Source organism: Acanthaster planci, linkage group LG06, assembly GCF_054643075.1.
Source record: "Acanthaster planci isolate LZ-2023a linkage group LG06, COTS_SCS, whole genome shotgun sequence".
In the NCBI taxonomy this organism is placed as follows: Eukaryota; Metazoa; Echinodermata; class Asteroidea; order Valvatida; family Acanthasteridae; genus Acanthaster; species Acanthaster planci.
Window position 1 is genome coordinate 670,413 of NC_141782.1, and position 17,986 is coordinate 688,398.

At 43.5% G+C, this 17,986-nt stretch overlaps 2 protein-coding genes across 5 annotated transcripts; both read right to left on the reverse strand.

The window, feature by feature from the left end:
- Positions 1-246: 246 nt before the first annotated feature.
- Positions 247-7,357, reverse strand: LOC110974823 (zinc finger protein ZFAT-like). Of its 3 annotated transcripts, none has more exons than XM_022226713.2 (7): positions 7,273-7,357; positions 6,617-6,737; positions 6,129-6,297; positions 2,552-5,511; positions 2,177-2,251; positions 1,637-1,803; positions 247-980 (listed from the first exon to the last, which is right to left on the reverse strand). In XM_022226713.2, exons 2-7 carry the CDS (start codon positions 6,704-6,706, stop codon positions 863-865), a joined length of 3,579 nt encoding a protein of 1,192 aa, XP_022082405.2. In that variant the 5' UTR covers positions 6,707-6,737; positions 7,273-7,357; the 3' UTR covers positions 247-862. The 3 variants fall into 3 exon arrangements, with proteins under 3 accessions (XP_022082405.2, XP_022082406.2, XP_022082408.2); XM_022226714.2 differs by having other exon boundaries at positions 7,060-7,337; XM_022226716.2 differs by having other exon boundaries at positions 7,240-7,329.
- A 2,479-nt stretch (positions 7,358-9,836) lies between these two features.
- On the reverse strand, positions 9,837-16,811 carry LOC110974794 (uncharacterized). Of its 2 annotated transcripts, XM_087138524.1 has the most exons (10): positions 16,123-16,811; positions 15,713-15,757; positions 15,283-15,396; positions 14,273-14,386; positions 13,788-13,904; positions 13,421-13,543; positions 12,793-13,053; positions 12,083-12,346; positions 11,759-11,870; positions 9,837-11,647 (listed from the first exon to the last, which is right to left on the reverse strand). In XM_087138524.1, the coding sequence occupies exons 1-10, from the start codon at positions 16,199-16,201 to the stop codon at positions 11,329-11,331; spliced, it is 1,548 nt and encodes a 515-aa protein (XP_086994650.1). In that variant the 5' UTR covers positions 16,202-16,811; the 3' UTR covers positions 9,837-11,328. The 2 variants fall into 2 exon arrangements, with proteins under 2 accessions (XP_086994650.1, XP_086994651.1); XM_087138525.1 differs by lacking the exon at positions 14,273-14,386 and having other exon boundaries at positions 16,123-16,810.
- Positions 16,812-17,986: the final 1,175 nt, after the last annotated feature.

Below are 17,986 nucleotides of genomic sequence, written 5' to 3' on the forward strand. Positions count from 1 at the left end.
CACAACCACACAAAATGATGATTCAAGGACCCTTCAAAGATCCGCTCTTGATGACTACTGAAATCTTGAGTGGAATTTCTTCTTAATTATGCTAACCCCAGCATTTTTACTCAACCATAAAATTTCACCAGAAAATATAAACACAATTATGCAAACAATCACAATCTCACATCAAGAAACAAACTAACTAAAAGCCCACCAAAAATCCCAAATAAAATATAAACAAATACCAAAAAGAACAGCCAATCCTGCTTAATTTGATTTTATTGGATCTACGTTCTTCATTCGAATCATCATCACTGGATTTTGAAATTTGTGGGATTGTGTAAAGGTGATGCCCTTCTGAGATGATCTCCTTGTCGCCGCTTAAAGTTCCAAGCCAGAGGAGAAATCTTCCCATTTTCAGGTACACCAATGAGGTTGGAGCTTATTTCCTACAAGTCGCCCCTTACCGTCCCAGCATGTTCACACAAGCATAAAATTGAACAGTAAAGATCCTAAATCCTATATCCATCGATTCCTAGTCATCTGAAAAATGATCTGAGTTGATTACTACAGTAAATTTAACTTCCAAGGTTGATCGGGGATTTGATGGACTTTGAAATAGGGGAAAACAGAGCCACCCTAAAAAGGGGCAGAGCAGGCAGCCGAGGAGAGCACACAACCCAAGAGGCCTCCAATACTTCAAACTGGAATGGTTTGATTTCTGCAAAGGGGCAGAGCACTTCCCTGCCCCGCCCAGCCACACCCTTTTCCTCATCCAGCCCCACCCAGTATGCATGACAAAATATATTCTGAGAGGTATTCTGGCCAGACTGTATTCAACCTGGCAAACGGGCATCAACATTTTTGAACCGTCCAATCAAGAAGATGGCTGTCGCTGTTCAGGCAGAACGTAAGTCATGTGACCCTTGGCCTCCAACACGACCCCATCTGTGACCTCTTGCTCAAAGACGGCAACTGGGATATCTTCAGAGGACCTACAAAATGTCAAACAAAAGAGACCCACCAAAACATGATATGCCAATTAGTGTATCAGAAGAGATAATCGGTCATTTGTAAATGGTTCATAATTGTGCTCCAAAGTAATAATTTCAGATGAAAAAAGGAACTGAATTTATATAGTCCCTAGTCTAAAAAATGTTCAAGTCCATTGGAAAACTGACTCAACATTAAAGATTATATTTGTGTAACAGTTAAGGTCCATCACATTTTATTTTTAAGGTATAAAGAGTCATTGGGTTTACGCTAAATAAAAAAAATTGGAACGTAATATTAAACCCAAAAAAACACATTACTTACAAACTCAGAAAAGCTGTCTGATCAGATCAGATCAGGCAAATATGACAAACATTTTCCACTCGTCCCAAGTAAGAATGAACTACAATTCTAAGAGAGCGTCTTCCCCCTTCTAACTTTGTTTGATTCAGGTTATCAGAGATGCTTGTCTTTTAAATCACTGGGTGATGCATAACAAACGCCCAGAACAAAAGTACGGTACGGTTTTCTGGAGCTCGCAGATTCAAATCCCACTCCAGTGAATTTCTTTGTTCATCTTTACAATCAAAGTAAAAGTGACTAGATTTCGAGTGAGGGAGACACAGAAAGAGGGCAGACAGTTTTGAATATCACTTGCCCATCATGTTGGACGGTCTGCACCATCTCATGACAGTCTGAGACCGTTTGAAGGTTTTGTTGACTCTGATGGGCATCGGGTGCATTGGTCATGTTCTCAGAGGCTGTCAAATAGTTGACAGCTGTGACAGTCTCTGGCATGTTGCCCTGTTCATCAACCTGGGAATTCTAGGAAAGAGGGAAAAAACAGAATATTGGACAGAATACCAGGAGGCTGAAAGTCTGTAGGAATGTCCATTGTCCAAAATCTCAAACGCTGGACTCTAAATTTTCATCAAGTGTTGACTGAGGCAAGGCCAACTTTCTGACCACGTTGGGACTACCCTGGTAAGTTGCGAGGACCATCAATGTTGGGGTGTGCTCAAATGAATCAGGATCAACAAGTGCACTTTAGATTAAAAAAAAAACCTCTCCTCTACTTAACATTTCAGTGACATCATTCCGATGGAAAGTTCTGGTTGGCTAAAATTTGGCCAAAAAAATTGCATATGTTTAAAAGTGGATTGTAATAACACAGGAAATGTTTTAAAGAGTATTATACCTTCTTGTTGTCTCCTGAAGTGTTCTGTTGCTGCTGGCTAGATTCCTCCATGACACTAGACACCTGAGCTATTTCCTGAAAAAAAATCCTGAGTTATTCAGGGCCTAGAAGATTAAAAGGGTCTGGATGTGTGGAAGAAAGTAATATATCTTACTGGTGGAAACTATTTCTGAGAAAATACAAACAGCTGCAAACAGGGACTTTTTTCACACTGCAAAAATCAAGATGTTAGCTCTTTTTTTCCCCAACCCCCTAAAAACAAAGTTCTCTAAGCAGGATACCAAGTTTCAGTGGCAACCCTTGCACAATGATATTGTAAGACTGAGATTTAAACGGAGAAATCTATCCAATCTCATTTGTCTCTGGTGCACAAACCTGTATGTCAATAATATGTTGCAGTAATTCCATTGCACTGGTTCTCTCGTCAGTTGCTGGATCAGTCATCTGGGCCTGGGAGTCCGGAGAGAGCGGAGTAGCATCTCTCTGGTCGTTAAGGTGTTCACCACTCAGCTGCTCTGGGTTCATCTCCCCACTGTCACCCTCGGCAACCGTGGTGATGGCAAGACCGTGGACATCGCGTAGGTGCTGTCCCAGCTCACCGTTGTTGATGAGCAGGACATCGCACTGGCTGCACTTGTACTGCAAGACACCGTCTGTTTGGTGAATGCTGATGTTGAGCGTTGTGATTCTCTCCTCGGGGACTTCGTAGGCCAGACCCTCGTCGAAGACGGCGTCCGGATGCTCTTGGCGGTAGTGCTCCCTCAGCTCCTCCTTGCTGCTGGAGTACTGCGTGCAATGGAAGCAACGGAACGTCCGGACGGACGGGCCGGCATGGTGAACTCTCCTGTGGTGCTCCAAGTCGGCCTCCGCGCCGGTCGTGAAGTTGCAGTCGGTGCAATTCAGCAGCCTCTCCACTGGGTGCTGGGAGGTGCAGTGTGCCTTGAGGGCGCTCTTCATCTTGAACATCTTGCCGCAGTGGTGGCAGAGGTGTGTGCGGCTGTCCGAGTGGCGTAGCATGTGGGACTGGAGGTTCTGCAGGGTGCGGGCCTGGAACCTGCAGAGGCGGCACTTGTAGGGGTTCGTGCCCTCGTGGAGCCAGAGGTGGCAGCGCAGGTCGCAGACCCGTCGGAAGACCTCACCGCAGTGCTTGCAGGCGTGGCTGGCCACCGTGCCCAACCTACTCCGGATGTGGATATGCTTGCCCATGATCCTCTCCAGCTCTGACTGCGGCAGCTCGGGATGACGGGCGGCGATGTGGTCTTTCATTTCCCTCTCGCTAGCGGTGGTCATGTCACACTGGGAGCACTTGAACATCGCTAAGTCCAGGTGCTGTTTCTTCCTGTGCATCAGCAGGTAGGTACTGCTTGTGGTCTCAAAATTGCACATCGGACACTTCAACCTGGTCCCCACGTGAACAGTATCCACATGCCTCTGCAATCCTTGCTTGGTGTGGGACGAATACGGGCAAAGGTTGCACTGGAACTCTTTGTCCTTACTGTGAGTCTTCCGATGGACCTCTAACTGAGGTCGATAGCGAAACAGTTTACCGCAGATGGGGCACTCGTTTTCACCATACAACATCCGAATCTCCCTCAAAATATCTGGGCTCAATCTTTTGAAGTTCAGTTTTGCAAAAGCTTTGTTAATTTCCAGCAATTCTGACTGCTCGACAGCCGGTGTGCTCAGAATTTGTAGATATTCCGTTTCATTTTCCACATCATGTTTCCCTAAGTCTCCGTTCTTTTCACCTTGACAATCTTCTGATCTGTCTTGAGTCCTCTTTTCTTTCCTTTCTAAACTCAGTCCATTCTTTCTAATCAGCTCATTCATGAGTTCTTTCTCAATAGGATCGCACTGATACATGCTACTCAAGATACTCTGTTTGAGTAAGTCTTCAGTGTTCAGGTCAGGAGGTTGACTGTGTGCACTCAAGTGGGTTTTAAGAAGCTCTGTGCTCAAGACATTGGTGTGACATAAATGACAGACATAGATAAACCAGTGTCTCTTTGCATGTAGCTCGATGGCGTCGTATCTGACGGCAGCGTAAGGACACAGCGCACATTTGAAAGGTTTGGTGGGTCGATGCAGGAGCACGTGCGCGTCGTGACTTCGCCTGTCTTTGAACTTGCGATCGCAGACGTGGCACTGATAAAGAAGATTCCGTTGTCCGACTCGACACTTGAGCTTCTGCTCCTCGTAGTAGCGCTTAGCTCTGGGATCTGATTGGATGTCGTGCTCGGCCTCCAGGTGGTGCACCAAGTAAGAGGGGGTGTAGGCCCGACGTTTGCAGAGATTGCAATAAATGGGAGTCCTCTTGGGCCCATGTCTCATCTTATGTTTCTTCAAGTTACCCTTGCTGATGCAACTGTAATTACAGATGTCGCAGTGCAGCCGTTCGTTGGTGTGCTTCCTCATGTGGATCTTCAGGTTACCCTTCACAGAGCTCCTGTAGCTACACTGGTTACAACTGAAGGGTTTCTCTTTGGTGTGGGTTGACAGGTGCACCTGGAGGCTAGGTTTGGTCTTGTATAACCTCCTGCAGATGGGGCAGGTGTAAACCTTTAGGGGGTCTCGCTTGCTGACTCGCAGGTCTGGCAGGGCGTTGTCGTTGAGGGTCTGCGGGATCGCGCATTCGGTAGAATCCAGCTGGTCAGGCGTGGCGACAAGGTTAAAAGTGAGGGGTTCGGGATCAGAGGCTCTGCTGCTGCGGCCATCCATCTCGGCATTCTGCTGGGCCGAATCCTCATCGTCGCTCTCCGTATCACTTCTGCGGTCGGGATCGCCTCCCTGGCAGCGATGGCTCCTGAGCTGACGCACCCTAGCAAACTCCCTCCCACAAGTCCGACATATCTTTTCCTCTGCTGTCAGACTCTCCTCCTCTGCGGCTTGCTTCTGTCTCATCTCAAGGAGTTTCTGCTTTGCCTGTTCCTTCTCAGCCTCCGTCTTTCTCGGTCGTCCTCTCTTTGGACGCCTAACCCCTTCTTCTTCAACTTCTTTTGATTTCTCGCCCTCCACGGCAGTGGTCATGACAGTCACCTCCGAACCTTCTACTACCAATTGTCCTGTCTTGGTGAAGGGAAAATCAACCTTGGCAGGGGGATATTTTCTTGGTCTGCCCCTTTTCCTCTTAACGGCCGGCACTATGCCATTATTCCGTGTCACAGTACAGCCCAAGGGATTGATGGGAGCCGCTCGTACAACGTCATCTTCTGACGCCAAAGACGGATTGTGCAATTCCAGTCGGTGTTTCTTAAGATCTTTTAAGCAGGTTGAGTACACATTACAATCCTTGCAGAGGAAAATGGTGCCAAGAACTGACTCAGGCTCAGGTAAAGCTGCAGAAAATTCATGAAGAAAATGAGCAAATAATGGAAAATAGGTAGGTATTTAAGGTTGAAACTTCAAAAGTAGGTCATCTATTCTTGAAAACAGTTTCCGGCATATATGAAATTTTCTGGGTCAGATCATTAATTTTTCTATTTTGACTAATGAAGCTGGTAAGTAATGTTTGAGTTTTGTCCAATTAACAGCTAACATGTATGAAAATCCCTCCTTTCAGCCCAGGCCATTTCTTGCCTAGGGAGATATCTGGTGACAACAGCTGTAGTGACGTCAGTCCCAATGGCAAAGGATTCCCTTGAACGCCCAAGGGTGCAAAGTGTTCCCATTAACTCTATGCATGAAAGTGAGGCCGCACTTGCGATACAAAGACTTGTGGTATTATAATGCTGAGCTGTTGTGAAATAATTCAATTAAGTACATGAGCTGAAGCTTGCCAGTGCAGCCTCTCTGTTGACCCAACTGTGGAAAGATCCCATGTGGACACTCTCCATGCACATGAATGCTATTTACATCGGAAACTGACCATCTCTCCTTCTAGAATCATAACATTGTAAATTCTCCAAAAGAATGGTTTCATGAAAGAAAACCCTGTCACCTGTTGGAGACTCACCTGCTTTTAACCAAGCCTCTGTCTCATCCAACGCTGCCGCGGGAGTGATGACTGCTCTTGCCTCGGACCCTTCAACGATGCCATTCTCATCTGCTGTGGCAATCTGGTTCCCAGAGACCCAACTGACTGCACTGCCCAATACAGCCAGGTGGGATCCCTCTGTGACTTTCTGCAAAACAAGTGAATGCATGTTATGTATTTCAGTTTAAAGCTGACGAACTCACTGAAAATGTTTCAAAATCAATATGACAAACATTGAAAATTCTTTTTCTGCGGTCCTATACTTTTATTATGGATCACCAATCAATATTTATTACATTCACCAGATGAAAATAACAAATTGAGTAATATGTTAATGACATGATTCAAATGGTCATGTTTGCCAGGAGGAATAAAATTTCATTTTTGGAGCCATTAAAGTAAATTAGTTACTATTTACGCTAAGGAGAAATGTTTTAAAAAACAAGAAAAGCAAAGTAGCTCCTCACATTGCATGGAGTATTCTTGTGGTTCAGAAACTCTTCCAGATCAGAAAAACTTGTCTTGCAAGCACCACAAGTGAAAGTGTCCTTGTCCATGCTTGAGAGTTGTCCGTGGGGGGATTCGAACCTGGTACCAATACAAGCAAGAGGACAGGTGAAAACTTAAAAATAGGTTCTTGGAGAGGCGCATGAAGATTTGATCCCTAAGGTATCGATGTTGGGTGCAATCAGTCGGTCTGAAGATCTGTCAATCTCATTACAATGACTTGCCATCAGCTCATTGCCTTTTCTACTTCTTGGTCGGGAAGACTGTTTTGAAAAAGGGAGGTAAAGTAGGATTTCAAAAAGGATTGACGATGCGATCATGCTGACTGACTGATTGCGTGTGCCCAACACTGATCCAGGACAAATTGATAATGTTAAACATCTTCCACAGCATCGGTTCTAACTATATAGTTGGGATGGTCGGCCTCGAGCAAAGGTGTCCCCTCATCCGTTGGAAAGAGCTGCGTTAGTTGGGAGTGTTAATTTTGTTGGTAGCAATGCCACTGTAACTAGTGCATTTCCCACGTCACGTCACGTCCACTCTATTAACTTGAACTCATAAATGCCAAAGCTAAAATCTGCACCTCTACAGAAATTTCAAAAGTACTTTCACGCACACTTCTAGACCGTTGGCGTTAACAACGAAAGTTGACGAACTTGAACGTCGTCGAACGAAGCATTACTTGGCCTGTTGGTAGTGTGCCGCCCTCTTGTGCCTCAAACTTGTAAAGTTTTTGGTTGTGTTTGCCGCCCTCTTTTGCTCCAAATTTCCCATAATAATTTCGCTGCCAAATTTAAACCAAGTTTTTGCTACAAGCGTCGAAGCTTCACTGTAACCACTGACTTTCGGCTAATAGACGAAAGACAGGGCCAAATATAACGAGTTTAAGTACCATTTACCCATTACGACTTCTACCTATTGGCGTAAGAAAAGTTATGTAATCATGGACAAGTAATAAATTCTATTAATTTTCGAGAAATAGTGAGTAGCAGTCATTGAACATTCTTACAATTAGTTTCGTATGGAAAATATTTATTATTCTGCCAAGGAGCTACTTTTTACAAAGAAATACTGGCCGTTTTACATTCATATCTCATCAAATCATACTTGAATGGTCTGTCAAATGGTGACAGACCATTAGTTTCTCTAAATAAAATGCCTCGCATGATGGATATGTGCCTAAATTTATCTAACGTGCAGATTGTTTTCGAGACCTTGGCACTTCCACTTTTTATCCTGTCCAAGCTTTCAATTTTCTCCCGTGAAGTTCAAATCAGAAACGTTACAGCCACAAAACTGTATACTTTTCCCTTTTTGGAAATTATTTAAGTCACATGACAAGGGGCGCGTATATTCATTTTCGAGGACATTTTTATTCCAATATTTCAGCTTGAGACCTGCAACCATCTTCAACACCATTGCACGTACTTCTTTTTCCCCGATGAAACAAACAGCCAGAAGACATTATGCTTTTTAATCAAATCCTCAGATTTTCTCCCCATTTTTTGCAAAATAGTGAACCTTAATTGGATCACTCGAAAGCTGAACAAGCGAATCCCCTTGCTGTACGATTCCTGTCAATTTCCCCAATTCGTAGGCTAGGTTTGCTGCAGGCCGTGGAAACAGCGATTGAAATTTCCCGTGGCTGTTCAGCAGCTGCATCAGGAAGATACGCGGGCCTAAAATGAAATCGCAGCATCCACGCGGGTTGTGGGTCGGTGCTGATGACACTCGCTCAGCTTTGGTTAACTGATCGATACGTCACGTCCGCAATTAATGTCAACATTGTTTAGCTGATAGACTTTCACTTTTCTCATCATCGCCTCTCATGGAACCAGCCAAGTGCTTAACAAACAGTAAGAGACAGCACAATGTCAGCCTAAATTACGACCCATTATCCAGTCCTCTTGTCGGTCTCAATGACTGACGATGTAAATTCTACGCTCATAACTGTCTTCCCATAATGAACTAAAACCTAAAAGACATGCGAGAAATAATCTGCGACTGAGCTAATATTCTTGGTGTGATGTATAGATAAATACGGCTGTTTCACAATAGTGCGCCACCAAGAGTTTGCAACGCGTTGGCCAATGACAGTGCACAAAATCTGTCGACCAAACGCGCGTTTGGAAAGGGTCGACAGATTTTGTGCGTTGTGATTGGCCAACGCGTTGCAAGCTCTTGGTGGCGCACTATTGTGAATCGCCTGTATTGACAAGGAAGCAAAAAAAATCTCCACAGAGGCAGGAAAAGAGGCGTCTGCTTCAATTAAAACAGATCAAAGCAGTGCACGGATGTTCAATCAACAAAACAGGGACGTAGCAGTGTTGAACTAGCTAGATCGACTAGCTTCTGCTACCAAACGGTGTTGTAGGCCGGTGCCGGTGCCGAGGACCTTCTTCATCACGGTCCCTGAAGTCCAACTCAAGAAATAATCATCAAGAAAAAAACTGTTGTACAGTGACTCAAAATGACCAGCCCCGAAGCGAAATACACGTATTTCGAGGGTTTGTTGTTCAACCCCTCGACCATTCTAACAACTGAACCTGATGAATTTTGTTTCCACTGAAGTAACTTTGATGAAAAAGTCGCTTGATTGCGTTAGTCATACGCATGTTGTTTACATATAGGGCCTATAATAATCTTCCTCAATAACAGGCTTTATCCTGCGAATGTATACAGAGGCTAATGGCCCTTAATGTCCAAGTAGGCACTTACTGATGCAGACTAATTGCCATCAAGGACGGGGCGGAAATTGAAATGACCGTGCCGATGTTTATTTCGTATATGGTTCAGCCCACAATTTTTGCTTCACTGGACAGTAAATAGGTTTGTGATAATGACTGGTAGAACGGCGATCGCGCGCGTGGGACGGTTGAGCACGGCGTATGGTAAACTCCCAATTACGTGAATTTAGAAAATGGCGAATTGATAAGCCTATTAACTTGTTTCACCTCGTGTGGAGATACCGAAAAAGCTCATTTGCCTTTGGTTTCGGCTATTTTTTGAGAGTTTTTCTAGGCTTTTGTAGACAGAGTATTTTCCTGAAATACTTGCGGGCAAGCGAGATTGAGCACTTTTCCCGGAACACCCTGGGAAGAGTGCTGGCAAGTTTTATAACCGGTCGTATCTCTTTCTTTGAAATTGCTCAGAATAAAATTGAACGGATTGTTAAATTCGTCAGATTGAGAATTGGAGGGTATATATATTCAGGATTTATTGATTTTCTTCGATTACCGATCTTTCTCGGATGCAGAAAGGCTTTCTTACCTTATCGAAAGACAATCGTTAGTTAGAAATTGTAAAACAATGAATTTTGAAATTTTAAGGTTAAGCCAAAAAAAGGGTCCGGTTTCTGGTCAGCGCGTGCGTCGCCGTAGACCTGCGCATCGGCAAATTAAAAAAAAGTCTTTTATTTGGTAGAAAACGATGTCCAAAAGCTGTCAAACTTGCTCAATCGACTGGAATCTTGCTACTGCGTGAATTTATCGTGTTTTTGATGGGGGTACGGTTTGAGTAATATGTACAATAAAGGAGTCCTTGTAGTTCCCCATACAAGTCCGGCATTCTTTTTAGATGACGTCATTTCTGTGTTATACATTTACATCTGGGAACCAGACAAACGAGGTGGTCTTATGTCCTGTGTACATTTGTAAGCTGAAAATACGTTTAAACAGTAAAAATACATGCGAGGGCCAGTCTATTTTAGTGTTCGTAGCGGCAGGCGTACGCGTTACGTGCGCATGTAGTCGAGATGGACATTGTGCGTTATCGTACATCATTTCCAGAAAAGAAAGTGAGGGTAAAAAAGCCACGTGGCCGCACCTCTTTTGAGGCCAGTTCCTGACCAGAAACCAGAGACATTTTTGGCCTAACAACTGAAAAAAGGACACGTGTGACATAACAGTTTAAGCAATTCTAAATGAAGTGCAAGGCAACAATTTCTGAATATCCCAAACGGAGCTAATCTTTGGGTTGGTACTATCAAACATCTGTCCTATATGCCAAAGCTATAATATCGCAAAAATATCAAAGTGTTAAGCCAATGTAAGAGTTTCAGTTGTGTACAAAATCCCATGCTATCAAAAGGATTACAGAGAAATTTCGGATTTGATTTAATGTTGTGAAAACACATAATGAAAGTATAATACACATGTAACCTATTTTAGTTTTGTGAGCTAGGATGTTTGGCTTACAATTCACCATAATTATGCAATTCATTTGTTCGTTTATTTCACATCAATAAAATTGAATATTATGTACATATGAGTGTGAAACTTGCTGAAACTCATTCTTAAAAGTTTTTTTACAGTACGCTTATTTACATCTAAGACAATTTCAAACAATACAATAAAACAATATGAACACCTGAAAAATTGACACATTCATTGACGAGATATCCATATATCGAATTTCTACTTATTTCTTGTACCATATCAGTGGACAAAAACGAAGACGGAAAGTATACTACCTAAGCCGACTTAATAGAGTCGGTCCCAAAACCCATTGGGGAAAATTTCACTTTCCTAATCAAACTAAGCTTTATTTTCCTCGTTAGGATTTGGTAGGAATGCTGCGCAGTGTCGGTTATCCTTATCACATCTTAAAAGCTTAAGAATAGAATTCTCCAAACACAGGCTACATCATTCCAAACTATTCCTGTATGACAGGGCTAATACTCATTGATTCCTTTGGGTTTCTGATAAACGGCTCTTGGCAGCTGACACATCCCCGTATTTTGCATCTTAGGCTCCAAGCTCAGGTAGCCGTAGTTGTCCAGGGCTTCGTAGGCGTTATCTTCCAGCGGCAGGCCGGGTTTGGGAGGAGGTACCGGCGGTAGCTGCTTCGGGTCGGTCTGGTACTGGTATCTCGGTCGGTTAATGGGGTCGCTAAAACTGCTGCCGTTGTTGATCGTCTTAGAATTCGACGAGATGGCATCCAAGGGGACCATGGCACGCGATGACCCCCTTGAAGAAAGCTGACGCCTTGTCCTTGAAAATGAAAAATCAGTAAAGAGTGAAGATTGACCCCAGACCTCCACGACATACGAGAGTAAGTGCATTGTTACTCTTGAAATTGTCGCAATTTTCTTATAATTGTACCTTATAAAGCAAAAGCAGAGGCAAATGCACGCAACACTGACGACGAACATTGCTGCACCGAGAACTAAAGTCGTTGTGTAGGTGTCGCATTGGATGGTTCCACCTGTATGAACTGACCCAAAGGTTGCCAAAAATGACTCAGTTAGATTTCACAATATTCCACAATTAAAACGCCTCTTGAACGTGATGCATCTTAGTGGTACTTTAATTTTGGTGTTAGGTTTTATCTCAGAGGTTTAACATTAATCAAATTTAAGGGACCAAATACCACTGACAAATGGGACATGTTTTCGGTGTGGTTGTGTACACCTAATCTTCTGTTACCTCCATTGTCTGTGACTTCAATGTTGAATGAGCACGATTCCTCCCATTCACTGGTGCCCTGCTGTAACTGATAGATTAACGTGTGGTTACCCACGGAGAACCGAACCCCTGGACTCGTCTCTCGGTTCACAGCGGCGAGGACAACTCTGACCACGTGAATGCCGCCACCAAACACCTGCGGCTGGGCCCACGTGACAAAGGCCTCGTGCTGACCATACGGTAGGTCCACCTGGATATCTTTTGGACAGTACTTAATGACGGAACCTGTTGGTCAAAAATGCAAGATGCCACACAAAGCGCTACGGTGATGCATTTGTCGCACGACGGTACAGCTGAGCAAAGGCATGCTTTTCAAGAGTAGGCCTACATCCTCTATACCTGAAATTGACAAAGTATAACGAGGGGTATCCCAGTATTTTTGTTTGGGGGGGGGGGTAAGTTGATTGAAAAGTGCCCTCAACTGAATGAATTTTATTGACTTATAGCTGAAATTACATTACTGCATTGCTATTTTCAAGAGTTAGTACACATCGACTCTTTGACATGTTTGCCAGGGATGACATTGTCGGTTGGAAGATGCGGCGTGTGTGGAGTTCAGGTTGCTTCTAAGTGTTAAAAAAAAATGGAAACCCAAAGTTTAAATACGGACCGGCACCTGTCGGTTTGTGGTGAGAAAGTAAATTAAACACATTCAAAGAGGAAAATCGCACCTGGAATTTCAGCAACATTGACATTGAAGGCACATTCCCACTTCACAGCATGTCCATCCTCGGTCGAGCAATGGCCAATGCACCTATAAATAACCCTGTGTCGCCCAATCGAGAATGAACTTCCTAGCTCGTAATTAGATGACACCAGTACGTATTCGTACTCGGATTTCACGAGGGGCACCTCCCATAAAATGTAGGCATGCGTCTCTCCCACCGGCAGGTTCACAGCTATGTCCCTCGGACAACTTTTGAAAAGTGAAGCTGGAGAGAGAAATGAAGTAAAAAGGTTCTGAAACAAAGCATCTAACTAAAATGAAACCTCGACTTTGACACAGAATAATTTTGCAAGTAGTATCATTTACAACTACACGAAACCGTGCACGAGCGTCGCTAGAGGGGGTGTCTGATGGTGTCACAACGTCCATTGGTTAGTTTTGTCGACCAAATCATGGTCTGTCAGCAAAATATAAAAACAAAGAAGGACGGAAAATGGAAATGAAAGGAAGGGGGGTACAGTACACTCGTTTTGCATCACGGTCGGTCGGTTAATTCATGGGACGTACACCCCCCCCATTTCAAAATGGTCTAGCGATGCACGTGAAGTCAAAACTGTAATTTTGAGCATTACGTATTGGCTGTTGACAGTTTTCTCCAGTGAATTCTGGCGGGCATGTGCAGTTATAGCGAACACTGGTTCCCTGATGGCATGTTCCACCATTCTTGCAAGGAGAGCTCATGCACACGTTCAACTCTGCATGATAGACAAAAAGATGAAGAATAGTTCGCGAAATGTGAATGGCGACTAGAATAACGCACCTTGAAATGAAAGCAGAAAGATAAACTTGGACGGTAGATACGGGAGATTGGAAATGAAAAAAAAAGATTTGTATTTGTAAAACCTAGTCGATTTTCAATGCTTGAATGTAACAGAGAGAGAACTTGGCAAAGAAGTTGAATCTTAACTACGAGAGCAGAAAATTGTACTTAAGCATTACCTCTTGTCTGACAGTTAACTCCAGTAAATCCAGCCGGGCATGCGCAGTCATAGCTAATGCTGTTTCCGACACACGTACCACCATTCACACAAGGACTGCTGGAACACGAGTCCGCTTCTGGAGAAAAGAAAAAACAAGAGGATGAACAATCTTTCATGAAATATAAATGGAGTCTGGCATATCACTGAAGTGAAACGATTTTGGAGTTTAACCGACTTTTAATGTTCAACTAGAATTGGAAGTCTGGAGAAATGCAGAAACGTGTGCAAAACTCGCACCACATCTAAATGGAGCCACAACCTTGTACCCAAAGGTAACACGTGCACTAACTGTATATCATGTAGCCTGTCTTAGATTTAAGCACGTGTTGGGCTACATTCAGGCGTCGGTGTATAAGGTCTTGCACGAAGCAATCTCTTGAACAAATGCTAGGCTTTTCTCGGCTTTACAGAAGATTCTGTTTTGAATCAGTCCGCCCTACTTGCCTTGCTGACAAGTTGACCCGCTGAAACCGATTCTGCATACGCAGTGGTATTCACTTCCCTCCGCTTGACAGGTTCCGCCATGTAAGCATGGTCGCGAAAAGCAAGCGTCTAACACTGGGAAACAGTGGAATACTTCGGTTAGGGAATAGAATGTTCCCTTGTAACTGCACTCAAGTGGTTAGACAGTCTTAACAGAGCTTCCGCACTGTAATGTTCTTTCTCATAAACCATCGGAATTAAAGCCCTTAACAAGTCGTGCACACTGCAGAGTGATGCCATTTTGAGTACATAAAAATGACATCATTTCGTTTCACCTAAGAATACAGTCTGCGTTTATTTTTCCCACAAACGGTTAGTTGGAAGTAGATCAACATAAATGCAGTGGTCAACTTATACCCGCCGGTGTTACATAGACTGTGAACCTGCATCACGCACTATTATCGAGTGAGTCTACAGCCACAGTGAGTCTACTCTATGACATATCCCCCCCTCAGGTAAATTGATTTTGGTTTTGGAACAGAAGCTCCGGAGTCAGACAAACTCCTGAATCGTCCACTGCTTTAAGCGGGGACCAGTTCACCCAGACAAGGACTGATCCTCTCGGGATTGTTGCATCGATGTTTTGTGGACAGTTGAGGAATTCTGGGGGAGCCTTATCGACTGGATAAGGTGAAGATCGGAAGGAGCAACAGCAGAAGATGTTTTCAGACTCAACGAGAACATAAAAAGACACCATCTTAATTAAACAATTGAAAAAATGCCATCTGGCAACAAAAGTGGACCCTGAACAACGATATGCATACACATATACATGTACATCCAGCATTGTTTGTCTTCTACGCCACTGGGGGTGACGTCACAAAATTGAAATAATGATTTTCCATTAAAAAATGGGACCATAACTCAATATCCCCAATATCAATAAGTAGAAGGCATGCTTGTCACAATATAACTTATCGATGGATTTACAAAGTCAATAACAAAACACTAAAGTGGAATAAGCCTTTTACGTGTTTCGCAACGGTCTCCGGTAAATCCTGGTTGGCAGGTGCAGGTATAGCTGTCACTGTTTCCATTGCAAGCCCCGCCATTCTCACAAGGAAAGTTGTTGCACATGTTCAAATCTGGATTGCAGTAAAAATGATGGATAACAGTTCGTGAATAACACACCCCACTTTGAAAACAAATAAGTTCAACTTGGATGGTAGGTAAGGGAGATTAAAGATTCAGAAACAAAATGCTGTCGTCAACTATTAATAGAGTTTACGCCATATGATTCTTAAAGAATGAGACCAACACTGCAGAAATTGTAGGAGCTATATGTTACTGACTCCAGCCATAACTTACGAAAAGGTTCATATATTGTCTGTAAAATACTAGCAGTGGTAGTCTCTTTTCTTTAGGGGACCAGTGACTATAGGTTATGTCAACTGCATTTACCTGGCTGTGGTGAGTGTGACGAAGTCGACTGCGCCCAAACGAAACCTACAACGAATTGGACATACACATTTTGAAGAGATAAAAAAAAATCGACTAGGATATGGAAAATCTGTATTACTTCATTCAGTGCAATGCGGTGTTTAATCACCTGACAAGATAGAGGAGAAAAATGAATTCTGTTGCGATAGCAGAAACTGAGTGAGAACGAAGAGACGGTTTTTTTTCTTTTCGAAAAACGGTGGAATAGTCTCCAGAGTAGGGTTAGAATGTTGACAATTAGAAAACATTATTGGAACAGCGGAATCCGCTGTTTTGCCTTTGTACTAAACAAGGCTATTTTATTGAATATTCCCCCAACTGAACTTGACTTTTCAATGTTACAGTTGCAGAGACGGAACATATAACCTTACCGTTGCTCATAACCCGAAAAAGCACAGCCAACACGGCTAGTTGGGTTGGGCAAGCGATTCTCGGCGAGGCCAGGGCCATTGTAGATGGTCGGTCAGTCGGTCGGTCGCGCAGCGAGCAACCCGCTCTTGTATTGTAAACTCCGGCTCCAATTCCAATCTGTCGTACGCTCTGGCGTCAAACTACGCCAAGCCCTGAATACTAAGGTCGAAGTGTGCCTTGACAGATGCACGAACTGCTCACCAAAGTGTCCCAAGTGTGACAGGAATGATTCAGGTCAATCTGCCAGTATGCGCCTAATTAGTGTCTTGATACAGTCGTCAGTTTTCATGGACGGTCATCAATCATCATCTGCAATTCTATCAGTTTTATAACCTTGATTTATAAAGATTTATGAGCTTGAAAGTAGTATAGATACACAGTAATGGAAGTTCTCTAATGGACAAACAAACCCCACAAGCACCTAATCTACGTCTCATCCATTTGCTGAACGCGCTGGTTGTTGATCAACCGTACGCGTCCTGGGGCCAGTCCGATCACTTCGCTGACTTTATATATTCACCGTTTGATTGAAAAGCTACGTAAGATCTAATTTAAAGCGTTAGGCATTACATCACCAGGCACGTGATCTGAAGCGAGAGCTGGGGCCTGAACCCACCATGGTGGTTGTAGCCATGGTTACTGAAGTAGACGTTGGGCAGGGTTGCAGTATGCATGTATATAGAACTTTTCTAAAAATACAACTTACACGTTACTTCCTATCATAAATCATGCAGTGTCCCGATATTAAGCGGATTAAGCGAAAGATTCATCTACTTTTTTCTTTCCATAAAGAAAAATTCAGACTTACGAAAAGGACTTAGCTTCGAACATCTCTCGGTTTTACATCTTGGACACGTCTTCTCAATTGTGTATTGTTTCTTTCGAAGTAATATCTAGCAGGACGGTTTGGATCCATATTTTGTATCACATTGTCAAAACACGCACCCAGTGCGTAAATCTGTGCCTGAAATTGGGGGGATGTGGAAAGGTGGGGGGGGAATGACTTGCCCGGCCATGAAAATATAAAAAGGGGTTGGGTGACACCACAGGCTCTTAAAGAGGTTGACGTACAGAAGGGCATATTTATTGCTTTTTAAATTTTTTTTTCCTTTCTGAGTAACATTGAACGCATTTTAGTCGTTAGGAGTCTGATAAATTGTTCACAATCCGCTTTCATATTTTACTTACCACACATAAAGTGGGCAGATGAATCGATAGCCCATCCCCCACCTCAAAACGTGTGAGGGGGGGGGCTATATACCCACCCCCGGATTTACACCCATGGGAGGAACCCTCAAAGCCGTGACTTAAACTAGCCGTCTGCTGCCTCGAATTAGCGTCTTTAGAGAAAAGTGACATCGGTTGTCCATTTCATATCGTGATCACGTAATGGATCCGGAAGTAGATTTGTTGCTGTTTTAGGCAGTTCATAATATTTTTCTACTCCTGTGCTTTCCACCACAGCAATACCCTGGGAGCGAGGAAGTTGATTCCTCATTCGATTTTTAGGAAGAAAATGTCACCATTTATTGAGCTCTTCCTTAATGACAATACCAGCACCAATTCTGCGGTTATATCTGCGTCTGTTCCCTCACTTTGAAGGACCGAGATTAATGCAGCCAAGGGTTCTTTTTCAGGACAGTTCCTGATCCGCCAAGATTACCGATTAATCTGAGAAACTCCTGAATCGTTCATGACTATCCTCATGAACTGCATCCCTTTTCTTGAAGCTGATGGTGCCGGATGAACTTGAAGACATGGTAGCTTTTATTTGGCTAGGACGCTACCCTACACATAACATTATACCCCCGCTGTTCAACATGT

Coding starts and splice junctions, on each gene's coding strand:
- LOC110974823 (XM_022226713.2), bottom strand. CDS start 6,706: ATGGACAAGGACACTTTCACTTGTGGTGCTTGCAAGACAAGTTTTTCT. Junction 2,252..2,551: donor AACATATTATTGACATACAG/GTTTGTGCACCA, acceptor ATTTTTTTTCAG/GAAATAGCTCAGGTGTCTAG. Junction 981..1,636: donor CAGACCGTCCAACATGATGG/GCAAGTGATATT, acceptor GACATTTTGTAG/GTCCTCTGAAGATATCCCAG.
- LOC110974794 (XM_087138524.1), bottom strand. CDS start 16,201: ATGGCCCTGGCCTCGCCGAGAATCGCTTGCCCAACCCAACTAGCCGTG. Junction 15,758..16,122: donor TTTTCGGGTTATGAGCAACG/GTAAGGTTATAT, acceptor AATTCGTTGTAG/GTTTCGTTTGGGCGCAGTCG. Junction 11,648..11,758: donor CTCTGCTTTTGCTTTATAAG/GTACAATTATAA, acceptor TTCATTTTCAAG/GACAAGGCGTCAGCTTTCTT.